Here is a 16,994-nt window from a genome sequence, read left to right as displayed (position 1 = left end):
CAGCCTTAACTCTAACACAAATCACAGGTATGATGTGTAAGGTAGCATACAGCCTTAACTCTAACACAAATCACAGGTATGATGTGTAAGGTAGCATACAGCCTTAACTCTAACACAAATCACAGGTATGATGTGTAAGGTAGCATACTGCCTTAACTCTAACACAAATCACAGGTATGATGTGTAAGGTAGCATACCGCCTTAACTCTAACACAAATCACAGGTATGATGTGTACAGGTAGCATACAGCCGGAACCTTAACTCTAACACAAATCACAGGTATGATGTGTAAGGTAGCATACTGCCTTAACTCTAACACAAATCACAGGTATGATGTGTAAGGTAGCATACACAAATCACAGGTACGATTGTGTAAGCCTTAACTCTAAAAATCACAGGTATGATCGTGTAAGGTAGCATACAGAAAACACAAATCACAGGTTTGAATCATACTGCCTTACTCAAACAGCAAATCACAGGTACATGATGTGTAAGGTAGCATACTGCCTTAACTCTTACACAAATCACAGATACGATGTGTAAGGTAGCATACAGCCTTAACTCTTACACAAATCACAGGTACAATGTGTAAGGTAGCATACAGCCTTAACTCTTACACAAATCACAGGTACATGTGTAAGGTAGCATACAGTCTTACTCTAACACAAATCACAGGTACAATGTGTAAGGTAGCCTAACTCTTACACAAATCACAGGTACGATGTGTAAGGTAGCATACAGCCTTAACTCTTACACAAATCACAGGTATGATGTGTAAGGTAGCATACTGCCTTAACTCTTACACAAATCACAGGTACAATGTGTAAGGTAGCATACAGCCTTAACTCTTACACAAATCACAGATACGATGTGTAAGGTAGCATACTGCCTTAACTCTTACACAAATCACAGGTACAATGTGTAAGGTAGCATACTGCCTTAACTCTTACACAAATCACACAAAAGGAGCATACTCCTTAACAGACAAATCACAGATGTGATAAGTAAGGTAGCATACTGCCTTAACTCTTACACAAATCACAGGTACAATGTGTAAGGTAGCATACTGCCTTAACTCTTACACAAATCACAGATACGATGTGTAAGGTAGCATACAGTCTTAACTCTAACACAAATCACAGGTACAATGTGTAAGGTAGCATACTGCCTTAACTCTTACACAAATCACAGGTACAATGTGTAAGGTAGCATACTGCCTTAACTCTTACACAAATCACAGATACGATGTGTAAGGTAGCATACAGTCTTAACTCAAACACAAATCACAGGTTACGATGTGTAAGGTAGCATACAGTCTTAACTCAAACACAAATCACAGATACGATGTGTAAAGTAGCATACAGCCTAACCTAGCATACAGGTATGATGTGTAAGGTAGCATACTCCTTAACACACAAAATCACAGGTACAATGTGTAAGGTAGCATACTGCCTTAACTCTTACACAAATCACAGGTATGATGTGTAAGGTAGCATACAGTCTGAACTCAAACACAAATCACAGTTATGATGTGTAAGGTAGCATACAGTCTGAACTCAAACACAAATCACAGTATGATGTGTAAGGTAGCATACAGTCTGAACTCAAACACAAATCACAGGTATGATGTGTAAGGTAGCATACTGCCTTAACTCTTACACAAATCACAGGTATGATGTGTAAGGTAGCATACTGCCTTAACTCAAACACAAATCACAGGTATGATGTGTAAGGTAGCATACTGCCTTAACTCTAACACAAATCACAGGTATGATGTGTAAGGTAGCATCATACAGCCTTAACTCTAACACAAATCACAGGTATGATGTGTAAGGTAGCATACAGCCTTAACTCTAACACAAATCACAGGTATGATGTGTAAGGTAGCATACTGCCTTAACTCTAACACAAATCACAGGTATTATGTGTAAGGTAGCATACTGCCTTAACTCAAACACAAATCACAGGTATGATATGTAAGGTAGCATACCGCTTTAACTCTAACACAAATCACTGGTACGATGTGTAAAGTAGCATAGAGCCTTAACTTCAACACAAATCACACCTGGTCCTGGTCAGACGTTTCTAGTTTTATTAATTCCTTCCCAAGTTGTAGGATTCATATCGTTTGAACGTACACAGTTTAGTAGAGCAATCCTGACGTTATCGACAAAAAAGATGAATTTGAAATATTTATATGTATACGCCAAGTCGGTGTTCATTATCCTTTGTCTTTATGTTGAAACCTACTTTTTTGTTCAAATTAACTTTAACAACTTCTACAGTAGGATATGGCCACCATTTTCTCCGTTTTCATAATGCTATGTCGCTAAAGTATTGAAAACGTTAAGATATCAATAATTTTGTGTATTGTGTTGCCTAAAATATTTTTTATTCTGAATATCAAAATAATCAGCATTATGACATGATGATTTTTACAAAAACATTCTTTTTGGTTTTGGATGATAAAATCCTGATCCCCGATCTCTTAATTTCTTTCCTTAGTGATAGGATCAACGACTTATTTTGTTATTTTGTCGCCTTTCGATTCGCCATTTGCAAGTTAGTACTTGTCATGACCAGAAATCGACACAGATCGCTAACTGTTCCTGAACACATGGTTCTTCCTTTTATTTCTATTCACACGTCTATGTAAAACATTTATATGTATTTTGCTACTGTTGTATTGAATTTGGGTATAATTAGATCAGGTTCGTGTGCCATTAGTTATTTTTTACGTTATAAAGCTCCATCTATTTTCCCGTCCGTTTCATTTACCCTTAAAAATGCGAAGAATCGAGGCTTTTGTTGCAGATAAAATCAATTTCATAAATAAAAAGAATACTTCAGAAACTAACTTGTTAACTTTAATGGGTTTTAACCATCCACTACACATTTTGAAGCTGTAATAAACAAATGGAAAATTGTTTTAAATGATTTCAGTTGGAGTCGTTCAATATTTCTGCCGTCAGTTTTCAGTATCATTCGTTCTGTTCCATTGTAGCATACAAACAACAGTTAATAGCCTTCCTTAAAGGCTCTATGTCATTTCGGGTTAATTTTCAAATAATGAAAATATATAAGAAATGTGTACGGTTTCAGATATCATTTTCATTACATAAGGATCTCTCATAAAGAATGGTTTGGATAACTTATAAAAAAAATGATGTATATCGTATTTAATGAAATTTAAATAAGACATCTTTCAAATATATCGAATATCTTATTCATATCTTTTTTAACATGTAAAATAACTTTGCCATTGGCTTTCCATACTTGTTACGCCATGATTACAGGGGACAAAGCCTTTTATATCAGTGTTTAATGCATGTGTCAGGTGGTTGTGTTCGCTAAGTATCGCATTCAGATTTTAATCTAGGTAATAGATATTATTAAATTGTGACATGAAACTCGAAACAATAGTAATTTCATGTAATCACTTACTACAAAATTTAAAGAGCTTAAGATTGCCATTTGCTTGTAATAAAACTTAGATTAAGGAAACATTGCATATATATTTGATTATTCGGGGTTCCTTTTGAGGCAGTTTAATATACGATGTTTCTGGTAGGTTGGCAGTGAAATGGAATGCATTTTGTATTTCAATCCCAATTAACCATGTTGTTGTGCCATGAAAAATATACAAGTTAATTAATAATAATAGGAAAAAAAACATAACTCAGACGTTTATTGGAGATACTTTCTCCATATGTATCACACCACCTTGTGTTAAAACATTAAAGAGACATGTAGGCTTATATAAATATCGGGAGGGATCAGTGTCGTCTGAAATACCTGCTGGTAGAATCACGTACGTCGATACAAGTTCTAACCAAGGGGTTAATATAATCAGACAAAATTGGAACTACAAACAAACACACCTTTCCGTGTTCATTAGAAATATAATTTGGAACATTGTAAAAGCTAGCGAGAACTTAGGACTCTTAATTTCGTTTGATAATGTCATTTGTGTGGTTCGTCGTTTTCTACGTAATTACAGGATTGGGTAGGGTATCGAACAGGGAGCATTTGCTTGATTCTTGTCTTGAATACCTATCATGCCAAAGTAAAAGAAACCTTATTTGTCATTGTGACTACTTATGTACATATTATGACGACTGTTGCTTTGATGCAGATGTGCTAACCGGGGACAGTATGGAACAGGATAAATCGAACATCTCCTTTCCAAGAAGAACAATTCCTTTTTTAGGGGAGACAACTTGTGAACAAATTGACTTTTTCAAGATAAATCGCGGTGCATCGGGCCGTGGGGCATTCATGGTGTCCTCGTGTCCACCGACATGGGAAGGCGATGGTGACGTAAAATATCGATGTGAAAACACTGCCAACCAAGACATATTGGACTTCATCCCTGTGTATGACAGGAAGAACAATATGACCTTCAGAAACCGACAGTGTGCATTATGTCACGATGTCCATCAGTGGACCCCGTGGCTGTTGAATGTAACATGTGCGAGCGAGTTTTATTTAAATCATGATAAATCTTCGTCGTCTTTCACAGCTGGATTATTTTGGCAAATAAATAGTCTATTTTGTGATTACCAATTCGAACATTCAGACGATATCCATGTCCGATTTTGCTATATTGATTTCGATTATGATTTATGGAACATCGTGAAAAATATTAATACAACATCCTGTAATAACCGCGTGTTCAGCCCGTTTTTAATGAGAGTTCGTCAGGACTTTAAAATGTTTAGAAATGTACAATGTTTAAAAAATGAAATTGATCCCATTTCCTTGAGGGAAGGGCATTCGATATGTTTTGATACAACAGCTATACCTTATCAGAAAGATAGCCCGACAATAAGTAATCTGATCGACATTTCGCCTCTTTTCCACGCAAAAGAAATTAAATCACAATGCACGGAAACAGAAATCCTTTTGAACGGACAGGTAAGTCTTTTGTGGTACCTTTTTAAATGTAAAACTTCCTATTCAAAGTTTTCAAAAGAAAATGCTTTAAACTACAATGATTTAAAAAAATTACTTGGGTTATTACATAACCGTATTACAAACCTATTTAACATTTTTAAAGGATAAAAAATATAATTTTCCGGCTAATCAATCATTTAGACAACCTTATCTGAACTTTATTTAAATGTATATATATTATTTTAAGACAGTCATTTGATTCACTTTGTTTATCTTTGCTTGTTTAAGGTTCATGTAAAGGCTTTAACCAGTGATAAATAGTACAAATAACAGAAAATAGTATGTATTTACAACATTTAATAAAACAATATTTAAACCATCATCACATTTAAATTTATAAAATAATGAAATAACCATACCTATAAATTCACACATTAAATTACACAAACATGATATATAGTTCACAAACACTGTATAACATATGTCTATACTAAAATGGTTTGGCATCTTTGGGGTAGACTCAACCTGACACTTATACATGTGATACCATTCCTTCTCTCGGTTTAGGCAGTGAGTAAATTTGTAGCTGTGTAGACTAAGTCTCACAGATTACTACAAATCGTATACGTAGCAGATTATATTGTGGCTGTGCGGACTTTGCGGCGACAGATTACCACAATACTGCCAGCGTATATAGTAACAGATTATATTGTGGCTGTGCGGACTTGCGGCGACAGATTACCACAATACTGCAAGCATATCGCAATTTGTGCAACCAAGCTTCACTTGGGTTGCAAACCTAATCCAGAGAAGAAATAGCACCTTATATTGTCACTATCAGAGACCTCAACTACCCCTTAGACTCAGACTGGTTTAGCACGTTGGGCTTGTCACCAGATGTCAGCAGGGTAGTAAGAAGAGTTATATATGTACACAATAGAACCATGATCATAAGCTAATGAATTTTTTGGGCAATTTGATGAGGAATAATAGCTATTCCTGTTCCGAATAAAAATGAATCCCAAAACTCAGACATATGTTAATAATATGAAAATAATATGGATGAGTACCCCATTCAGTAAAATAAGAGAAAAATGTATATTTCTGGAGAAGACATAGAACTCGTGTGAATTGCATTGATGGAACCAAATAAGCATGCCATCGTGTTCAGTAGTGACTATGCCAGGTACTCCAACAGTTTGTTTGGCAAAATCGGACCAGCGAATGCAAATGGCTGCTTTAAATGGCGGATCACAATTATAGCATATAAGAAAACATTTTAATTGATACAAGTGCTCTTACATACACTATAAGGTACTCTCAACATGACAAGAAGACTATTTACGAATAAAAATAGTTAAAATGTGGACTTTGAGGCTCTTTCCGGAAATTTGCATTTTTCGCCCCAAACAGATCGGTTGAACTATTTTTTTCGTGAAGAGTCTTCTTGTCATGTTCAGAGTACCTTATGGTGTCTATAAGAACATTTGTATCAATTGAGATGGCTTCTTATATGCTATATTTGTGATCCGCCATTTATAGCAGCCATTTGCATTTACTACAATAGGCTCCTGCGCTATTTGCTGGTCCGATTTTGCCAAACAAATTGTTGGAGTACCTGGCATATTCACAACTGAACACGATGGCATGCTTGTTTGGTTCCATCAATGCAATTCACACGAGTTCTATGTCTTCTCCAGAAATATACAATTTTCTCATATTTTACTGAATTTTACAAGCAGCTTCACAAATTACATATCAACAGTAAGACTGACAGTTAGCCAGGGTACATACCAACAATTAAGGAAATTAGTTCTGTTCAATTGCAGCACAGTATTGAGTTTTAGGCTAGCAAAATATCACTGTTTAAAGCCTTTACATGAACCTTAAAACAAATCATTATCGAAAAAATCTTTGATTCGAGACAGTAGCTATATCTTAGTGAACTACAACAGGATGATATTGTTGGTGGAATACTGGCCTTATAATCACTGTTGATATGGCCTTATAATCACTGTTGACATGGCCTTATAATCACTGTTGATATGGCCTTATAATCACTGTTGACATGGCCTTATAATCACTGTTGATATGGCCTTATAATCACTGGCCTTATAATCACTGTTGATATGGCCTTATAATCACTGTTGACATGGCCTTATAATCACTGTTGAATATGGCCCTATAATCACTGTTGAAATGGCCTTATAATCACTGTTGATATGGCCTTATAATCACTGTTGACATGGCCTTATAATCACTGTTGACATGGCCTTATAATCACTGTTGATATGGCCTTATAATCACTTGTGGCCTGATAATCATGGCCCTTATAATCACTGTTGACATGGCCTTATAATCACTGTTGACATGGCCTTATAATCACTGTTGATATGGCCTTATAATCACTGTTGACATGGCCTTATAATCACTGTTGACATGGCCTTATAATCACTGTTGACTCATGGCCTTATAATCACTGTTGACATGGCCTTATAATCACTGTTTGACATGGCCTTATAATCACTGTTGACATGGCCTTATAATCACTGTTGACATGGCCTTATAATCACTGTTGACATGGCCTTATAATCACTGTTGATATGGCCTTATAATCACTGTTGACATGGCCTTATAATCACTGTTGACATGGCCTTATAATCACTGTTGACATGGCCTTATAATCACTGTTGACATGGCCTTATAATCACTGTTGACATGGCCTTATAATCACTGTTGACATGGCCTTATAATCACTGTTGACATGGCCTTATAATCACTGTTGACATGGCCTTATAATCACTGTTGACATGGCCTTATAATCACTGTTGACATGGCCTTATAATCACTGTTGACATGGCCTTATAATCACTGTTGACATGGCCTTATAATCACTGTTTGACATGGCCTTATAATCACTGTTGACATGGCCTTATAATCACTGTTGACATGGCCTTATAATCACTGTTGACATGGCCTTATAATCACTGTTGACATGGCCTTATAATCACTGTTGACATGGCCTTATAATCACTGTTGACATGGCCCTTATAATCACTGTTGACATGGCCTTATAATCACTGTTGACATGGCCTTATAATCACTGTTGACATGGCCTTATAATCACTGTTGACATGGCCTTATAATCACTGTTGACATGGCCTTATAATCACTGTTGATATGGCCTTATAATCACTGTTGACATGGCCTTATAATCACTGTTGACATGGCCTTATAATCACTGTTGATATGGCCTTATAATCACTGTTGATGGCCTTATGTTGACATGGCCTTATAATCACTGTTGACATGGCCTTATAATCACTGTTGACATGGCCTTATAATCACTGTTGATATGGCCTTATAATCACTGTTGACATGGCCTTATAATCACTGTTGACATGGCCTTATAATCACTGTGTTGACATGGCCTTATAATCACTGTTATAATCACTGTTGACATGGCCTTATAATCACTGTTGACATGGCCTTATAATCACTGTTGACATGGCCTTATAATCACTGTTGACATGGCCTTATAATCACTGTTGACATGGCCTTATAATCACTGTTGACATGGCCTTATAATCACTGTTGACATGGCCTTATAATCACTGTTGACATGGCCTTATAATCACTGTTGACATGGCCTTATAATCACTGTTGACATGGCCTTAATAAAATCACTGTTGACATGGCCTTATAATCACTGTTGACATGGCCTTATAATCACTGTTGACATGGCCTTATAATCACTGTTGACATGGCCTTATAATCACTGTTGACATGGCCTATAATCACTGTTAATATGGCCTTATAATCACTGTTGACATGGCCTTATAATCACTGTTAATATGGGCCTTATAATCACTGTTGACATGGCCTTATAATCACTGTTTAATATGGCCTTATAATCACTGTTGACATGGCCCTTTAATCACTGTCGACATGGCCTTATAATCACTGTGACATGCCTTATAATCACTGTTGACATGGCCTTATAATCACTGTTGACATGGCCTTATAATCACTGTTGATATGGCCTTATAATCACTGTTGATATGGCCTTATAATCACTGTTAATCACTGTTAATATGGCCTTATAATCACTGTTGACATGGCCTTATAATCACTGTTAATATGGCCTTATAATCACTGTTGACATGGCCTTATAATCACTGTTGACATGGCCTTATAATCACTGTTGACATGGCCTTATAATCACTGTTGACATGGCCTTATAATCACTGTTGATACATGGCCTTATAATCACTGTTGATATGGCCTTATAATCACTGTTGATATGGCCTTATAATCACTGTTGATATGGCCTTATAATCACTGTTGATATGGCCCTTATAATCACTGTTGATTATGGCCTTATAATCACTGTTGATATGCCCTTATAATCACTGTTGACATGGCCATATAATCACTGCCCTATAATCACTGTTGATATGGCCCTATAATCACTGTTGATATGGCCCTATAAATCACTGTTGACATGGCCTTATAATCACTGTTGATATGGCCTTATAATCACTGTTGATATGGCCTTATAATCACTGTTGACATGGCCTATAATCACTGTTGATATGGCCCTATAATCACTGTTGATATGGCCTTATAATCACTGTTGACATGGCCTTATAATCACTGTTGACATGGCCTTATAATCACTGTTGACATGGCCTTATAATCACTGTTGACCTTATAATCACTGTTGACATGGCCTTATAATCACTGTTGACATGGCCTTATAATCACTGTTGACATGGCCTTATAATCACTGTTGACATGGCCTATAATCACTGTTTGATATGGCCTTATAATCACTGTTGACATGGCCTTATAATCACTGTTGATATGGCCTTATAATCACTGTTGACATGGCCTTATAATCACTGTTTGACATGGCCTTATAATCACTGTTGATATGGCCTTATAATCACTGTTGACATGGCCTTATAATCACTGTTGACATGGCCTTATAATCACTGTTGACATGGCCTTATAATCACTGTTGACATGGCCTTATAATCACTGTTGACATGGCCTTATAATCACTGTTGACATGGCCTTATAATCACTGTTGACATGGCCTTATAATCACTGTTGACATGGCCTTATAATCACTGTTGATATGGCCTTATAATCACTGTTGACATGGCCTTATAATCACTGTTGATATGGCCTTATAATCACTGTTGACATGGCCTTATAATCACTGTTGACATGGCCCTGGCCCTTATAATCACTGTTGATATGGCCTTATAATCACTGTTGACATGGCCTTATAATCACTGTTGATATGGCCTTATAATCACTGTTGACATATGGCCTTATAATCACTGTTGAAATGGCATGGCCTTATAATCACTGTTGACATGGCCTAAAATCACTGTTGATATGGCCCTTATAATCACTGTTAACATGGCCTTATAATCACTGTTTGACATGGCCCTATAATCACTGTTGACATGGCCTTAATAATCACTGTTGATATGGCCCTATAATCACTGTTGACATGGCCTTATAATCACTGTTGACATGGCCTTATAATCACTGTTGACAATGGCCTTATAATCACTGTTGATATGGCCTTATAATCACTGTTGACATGTTATATGTTGCCCTTATAATCACTGTTGATATGGCCCTATAATCACTGTTGACATGGCCTTATAATCACTGTTGACATGGCCTTATAATCACTGTTGATATGGCCTTATAATCACTGTTGACATGGCCTTATAATCACTGTTGACATGGCCTTATAATCACTGTTGACATGGCCTTATAATCACTGTTGACAATGGCCTTATAATCACTGTTGATATGGCCTTATAATCACTGTTGACATGGCCTTATAATCACGTTGATATGGCCTTATAATCACTGTTGACATGGCCTTATAATCACTGTTGACATGGCCTTATAATCACTGTTGACATGGCCTTATAATCACTGTTGACATGGCCTTATTATAATCACTGTTGATATGGCCTTATAATCACACTGTTGACATGGCCTTATAATCACTGTTGATATGGCCTTATAATCACTGTTGACATGGCCTTATAATCACTGTTGACATGGCCTTATAATCACTGTTGATATGGCCTTATATGGCCTTATAATCACTGTTGACATGGCCTTATAATCACTGTTGATATGGCCTTATAATCACTGTGATATGGCCTTATAATCACTGTTGATATGGCCTTATAATCACTGTTGACATGGCCTTATAATCACTGTTGACATGGCCTTATAATCACTGTTGATATGGCCTTATAATCACTGTTGATATGGCCTTATAATCACTGTTGATATGGCCTTATAATCACTGTTGATATGGCCTTATAATCACTGTTGACATGGCCTTATAATCACTGTTGACATGGCCTTATAATCACTGTTGACATGGCCTTATAATCACTGTTGATATGGCCTTATAATCACTGTTGATATGGCCTTATAATCACTGTTGACATGGCCTTATAATCACTGTTGATATGGCCTTATAATCACTGTTGATATGGCCTTATCCTAAAATCACTGTTGATATGGCCTTATAATCACTGTTGACATGGCCCTTATAATCACTGTTGATATGGCCTTATAATCACTGTTGACATGGCCTTATAATCACTGTTGACATGGCCTTATAATCACTGTTGACTGGCCTTGTGATATGGCTTATAATCACTGTTGACATGGCCTTATAATCACTGTTGACATGGCCTTATAATCACTGTTGATATGGCCTTATAATCACTGATGATATGGCCTTATAATCACTGATTGATTGCCTTATAACCACTGATGATATGACCTTATAATCACTGATGATATGGCCTTATAACCACTGATAATATGGCCTTATAACCATTGATGATATAGCCTTATACCTACCAATGATATGGCCTTATAATCACCGATGATATGGCCTTATAACCACTGATGATATGGCTTTATAACTACTGATGATATGGCCTTATAATCACTGATGATATGGCCTTTAACCAACTTGACGATATGGCCTTATAACCACCATTGATTTATGGCCTTATAATCACTGATGATATGGTTTTTATAATCGCTTAATCGTGATGATATGACCTTATAAATCACTGATGATATAATAACCTTACAAGCCATTGATGATTATGGCCTTATAATCATCGATGATATGGCCGTATAATCACCGATGATATGGCCTTATAATCACGATGACATGGCCTTATAACCGCCGATGATATGGCCTTATAACCACTGATGATATGGCCTTATAATCACCGATGATATGGCCTTATAATCCACGATGACATGGCCTTATAACCGCCGATGATATGGCCTTATAACCACCAATGATATGGCCTTAAGAACCACCGATGATATGACCTTATGACCACCGATGATATGGCCTTATAATCACCGATGATATGGCCTTATAATCACGATGACATGGCCTTATAACCGCCGATGATATGGCCTTATAACCACCAATGATATGGACCTTATACGACCACCGATGATATGGACCTTATGACCACCGATGATATGGCCTTATAACCACCAATGATATGGCCTTAAGACACCGATGATATGGCCTTATAACCACTGAAGATATGGCCTTATAATCGGTGATGATATGGCCTTATAACTACTGATGATATGGCCTTATAACCACCGATGATATGGCCTTATGACTACTGATGATATGACCTTAAGACCACCAATGATATGGCCTTATGACCACCGATGATATGGCTTTATAACCACTGATGATATGGCCTTATAACCGCCGATGATATGGCCTTATAACCACCAATGATATGGCCTTAAACCACCGATGATATGGCCTTATAACTACTGATGATATGGCCTTATAATCGGTGATGATATGGCTTTATAACCACTGATGATATGGCCTTATAATCACTGATGATATGGCCTTATAATCACTGAAGATATGGCCTTATAATCACTGAAGATATGGCCTTATAACCAACGATTTTATTGCCTTATAATCACCTGATGATATGACTTTATATAATACTTATGATATGACCTTATAATCACTGATGATATGGCCTTATAATCACCGATGATATGGCCTTATAACCACTGATGATATGGCTTTATAATCACTGATGATATGACCTTATGACCATCGATGATATAACCTTACAACCATTGATGATATGGCCTTATAGTGGAATTACAAGTGGCCTTATAACCACTGAAGATATATAAATGACTATCAAGGTTGATAATATGTATGACATTGACGTTTATTCAATGTCACATGGGCCAAATAATCGTGAATTTATTTAAAGTTCTAGAGACCTGATATTGGTCTACAGCCTTGATGACCTTTAAAAGGCCCATTATCAGATCTCTCGACTTTCCAGAGCTTCATACGAAGTCGTTTCAAGATTTTAAGATTTTTGGCCTCTGTGACCATGAATGAATGTCAAAGTCATTCAAATGAACAATTTCTGTAGCCTATGAGTTCAGCATACTAAACCTATTATAAGGTCTATTGGCTTTTAGAACTTCAAAAGAAGTCGCTTCAATTATCTCAGCATCTTACATGCCCAATAATAGCCCTCTAGGCTTTCAAGAACTTAAAAAGAGGATTTTTTTTTATTGATTCCTTTTTTTTTTTTTTTAAAGTGCAGTTTTGAACATTGACCTTAATTTCCAGCCGAAAGTAGACGTTTTACATAAAAAAAGTTACATATCAAAGTTGATGTTTCATTTTTAATTCTACATAGCATATCGAATTTTGACCAACATGACATTGCTGCTTTCACACAGTCAACTCAGGCGATACATTTCGGAGATTGCATAAGAATCATAATAAAAACAGATAAAAAATAGTTGTTTTTTTTTCATCCATAAAACCCTAATTATTCTTACCAGTTAAAAATCATTGGAACAGAATATTCGATCATTTGTTAGATATTTGATGAGTAATATTCTTACTTTTCAAGAGAATGTGCTGAAAGACATAGTCACTAACGTAACGTTACAAACTTATCAAAGGACATATTTGAGTTCCGCCGGTATTAAGATAAGATATATTTTATTATAATGTCACACATTTTAAACAGTAGTACATTACATTAAATATGTACATATGAAACAATGAAAATGTCCAGCCTGAAAAGACTTACTAGATACTGATTTCAAAAAAGTACAATATGCCAATATGACCATAAGAATCTAGTATATTATTATAAAATGGAACTGTCAATATAATCTGGCCATTTATGATCCAATATTATCATATATATATAATTTTAAAGTTGTACTGTTATCTAATTAATAAAATACATGCCATGCTGCGGCGCAACATTTTAAAATTGACTAAAGATAAAAGTCTACAATTTGCATTGTTCATTGTTCATATCAATTTATCGATATTAATTTTCGTTGAAATTTTGCATGATGACGTAGGTCAGAATAAAAGTCTATTTGGTGCGTAGTATTTTATACAATATTTACATTATCTACCAGTGTTAGCAAACGATTTGGCGTACCTTCCTGTTTCAATGGCGAGGAGCAAAGTTCCACGCCGGAATAGGGACAAAATTCGCCGATGATTACGGGGATGTTCGCATTCATAAATTGCTAACAAAAAACTCATTTTTATAAAAAGCCTATATGTTCAGAGCTTATTTCCATTTGGTTTACCCACATGTTCCAAAACTCATTTGACTAATCGTTACGTATTAAGTATATTAGTAACCGCCTTTATTACAACTTTACTTTTGATAGAATGACTATGTATGGAGTCAACTGTATCATGGAGGATGAGTTGATTTATCAACCAGGAAACGCGAGTGTCCCATGATCTTCCGGAACGCAGTGGCCGTTGATGTATTTTAAAAATTAGTCTATCAGGCGTTGTTCTTAAAAGCCGAATCCAACATCGATTTACTTTTACATGTTGCTTCATTTTCACAAAGGACCAACCACCAAGATCACAACGCAGCGCAGCTGTAGTCACGTTACTTCCGACTCCCATGAAGTATCGCATGGCAAAATTTTCTCAGACATGATTTTCGAGTGTTTGGATAGGCCCCATATGGATTCGTCATAAAACAAGACGGGTTCAACCAACGTACTGTAATCCCTCCTGCGCTAGTAGAACACTTCGTAATAAGAGCACCTAGGGTCCTACTAGCTGCTTACGCGAGTTCATTTGCAGAATATTTTAAATCCATATGTACGTTCAGCCACAGGCCCAAATATTTGTAAGAATTTATATAGGAAATTTCATCGTTACCATTCAAAAATTACATTCCGAGCGAGATTTCAAACCAGAGCGGAAATGTAACACTTTAGTTTTGTCCTCATTGCCAACATTCTCCGCTTTCGAAATTAGCTATGCAGAATATCTAGAGTAAACATTGTAAATCATCTTCATTTTCGGCCAATATATCATCAGCATATAAAAAGATTTCGATAGTCCAATCATCTATTTCTATTCCAATACACGAATCTTTTATTTCAGCCAGATCGTTAATGTTTAAATAACGTCGGGAAATATTGCATGATATTTGTTTGCTCTTGGCGATGAACTGTATACTGCTTTCTTACTTTTGTTTAGTTCACAAAAAGAAATAAGGACTTGACTGTTATTTCTTCTTTTGGTGCAGATCGGCTGTCAGACCTTGTACTGTCCTGTGGACAAGGAGCCAGTGGATGGTACATGTGTCGCTGTGAAATACAAAACTACGGGGATAATATTAGATCTCTTGTTTGAAACAAACGCATTTCCATTAGACTTTACACTCATCGAAATAACTTTACAAGAAATATTAAGAAACGAAATCTCAACCTCTGAACCGATGGACTATTTTCAAACTTGGAGTCAACGAAGCACGTTTTTTTCTGGATTTTACACTGGTTCTATGGAACCCTGCACTCTGATTCAGTACCGGTGTGCAGTTTTCAAAACATTATACAGCGGTTCGGTGTTGGAAACCACACGGTCAAGAATTTCCACTTTATTCGGAACATATCAGCAAAATTTATCAAATGGTACTTATATAAAACATATAAATAACATAGCGGATTCGTTATGTGAGGATAACGCGAGCATGTTTCCTATAGAGAATCCGCTATATGTGGTCAACAAGAGGCTTTATCGTTTCTCAATACCATGCCCAGCAGTAAAGGTATATTTGTTTGATAATTACACGGAGGTCAATTATTCAAACAGCGGTTCGTTAAATACGACAAAATATCAGCGAATCTTCGCTTTAAATGGAACTCTAATCGATCCAGCAGATGTTTTCCAACACCTTGGAAGTTATTTTGTTTGCGTGGACGATGTTGTATCGAAATATAAAGATGATAATAAAAACACTGGAGACGTAGCCTACTTTCGATATGTTGCCAATACTATCTGTAACAGTGTCTCGATCCTATCGCTCATCTACACGCTGACTCACTACTGTTATATTCCCTTTCTACGACAAGGAAAATCGGAACTGTTGATTCTTTTGATGCTGTATTTACTTATTGCCCAATCTACTTTCCTGTTATTGGTCCATGTTACATTACCATCAGATGTATGTGAATGGGTAGGCGTGCTACACCATTTTGTATGGATAGGTACATTCATTCTAATGTTTCTTTGTTCTTACCGACTGAACTCCGAAATCAGAAGCCTGGTAATATTGAACAAATCCGAGAGACACTCACAGACACTCAAGTATTGTAGTATTGGCTTTGTGCTTAATATCTCAATTGTTTCATGTACAAAACTAGTGAATTTCCATATAGCTCCAATAGAAAGCTGGTATGGAGGAGATGTGTGTTTCATTTCCAACGCCTATGTTCTATTTCTGGCCTTTATTCTGCCCATATCACTATGCCAGTGTGGAAATATCATATTGTTTTTTCTAATAGCTCACTACCTACACACTACAACAATGGCTAGCAGCACCGGCACCTTTCAATACCTAAACCTTATATTGATAAAAATCTCTTCAATGATGGGTTTCAGCTGGATAATTGGATTGATTGCTATATATTTCCAGTCTGAAATCCTTTTGATATTTTTTGAAAATATA

General features: G+C 36.2%; 1 protein-coding gene across 1 annotated transcript; it reads left to right on the top strand.

Annotated features, from left to right (window-relative positions):
• The first annotated feature begins 4,155 nt into the window (after nt 1-4,155).
• On the top strand, nt 4,156-16,887 carry LOC138319573 (uncharacterized). The gene is made up of 3 exons (XM_069262725.1): nt 4,156-4,917; nt 15,573-16,592; nt 16,831-16,887. Exons 1-3 carry the CDS (start codon nt 4,156-4,158, stop codon nt 16,885-16,887), a joined length of 1,839 nt encoding a protein of 612 aa, XP_069118826.1.
• Nucleotides 16,888-16,994: the final 107 nt, after the last annotated feature.

The sequence above is a fragment of the Argopecten irradians genome, chromosome 3 (genome assembly GCF_041381155.1).
Source record: "Argopecten irradians isolate NY chromosome 3, Ai_NY, whole genome shotgun sequence".
In the NCBI taxonomy this organism is placed as follows: Eukaryota; Metazoa; Mollusca; class Bivalvia; order Pectinida; family Pectinidae; genus Argopecten; species Argopecten irradians.
This window is presented reverse-complemented; position numbering and strand designations above follow the sequence as displayed.

What these genes read in the sequence shown, in the direction of transcription:
- LOC138319573 (XM_069262725.1), top strand. Translation starts at nt 4,156, where the DNA reads ATGGAACAGGATAAATCGAACATCTCCTTTCCAAGAAGAACAATTCCT. An exon ending in AAATCCTTTTGAACGGACAG is followed by an intron (nt 4,918 to 15,572) that starts GTAAGTCTTTTG and finishes CTTTTGGTGCAG; the next exon opens with ATCGGCTGTCAGACCTTGTA. An exon ending in ACTCCGAAATCAGAAGCCTG is followed by an intron (nt 16,593 to 16,830) that starts GTAATATTGAAC and finishes TTTTTCTAATAG; the next exon opens with CTCACTACCTACACACTACA.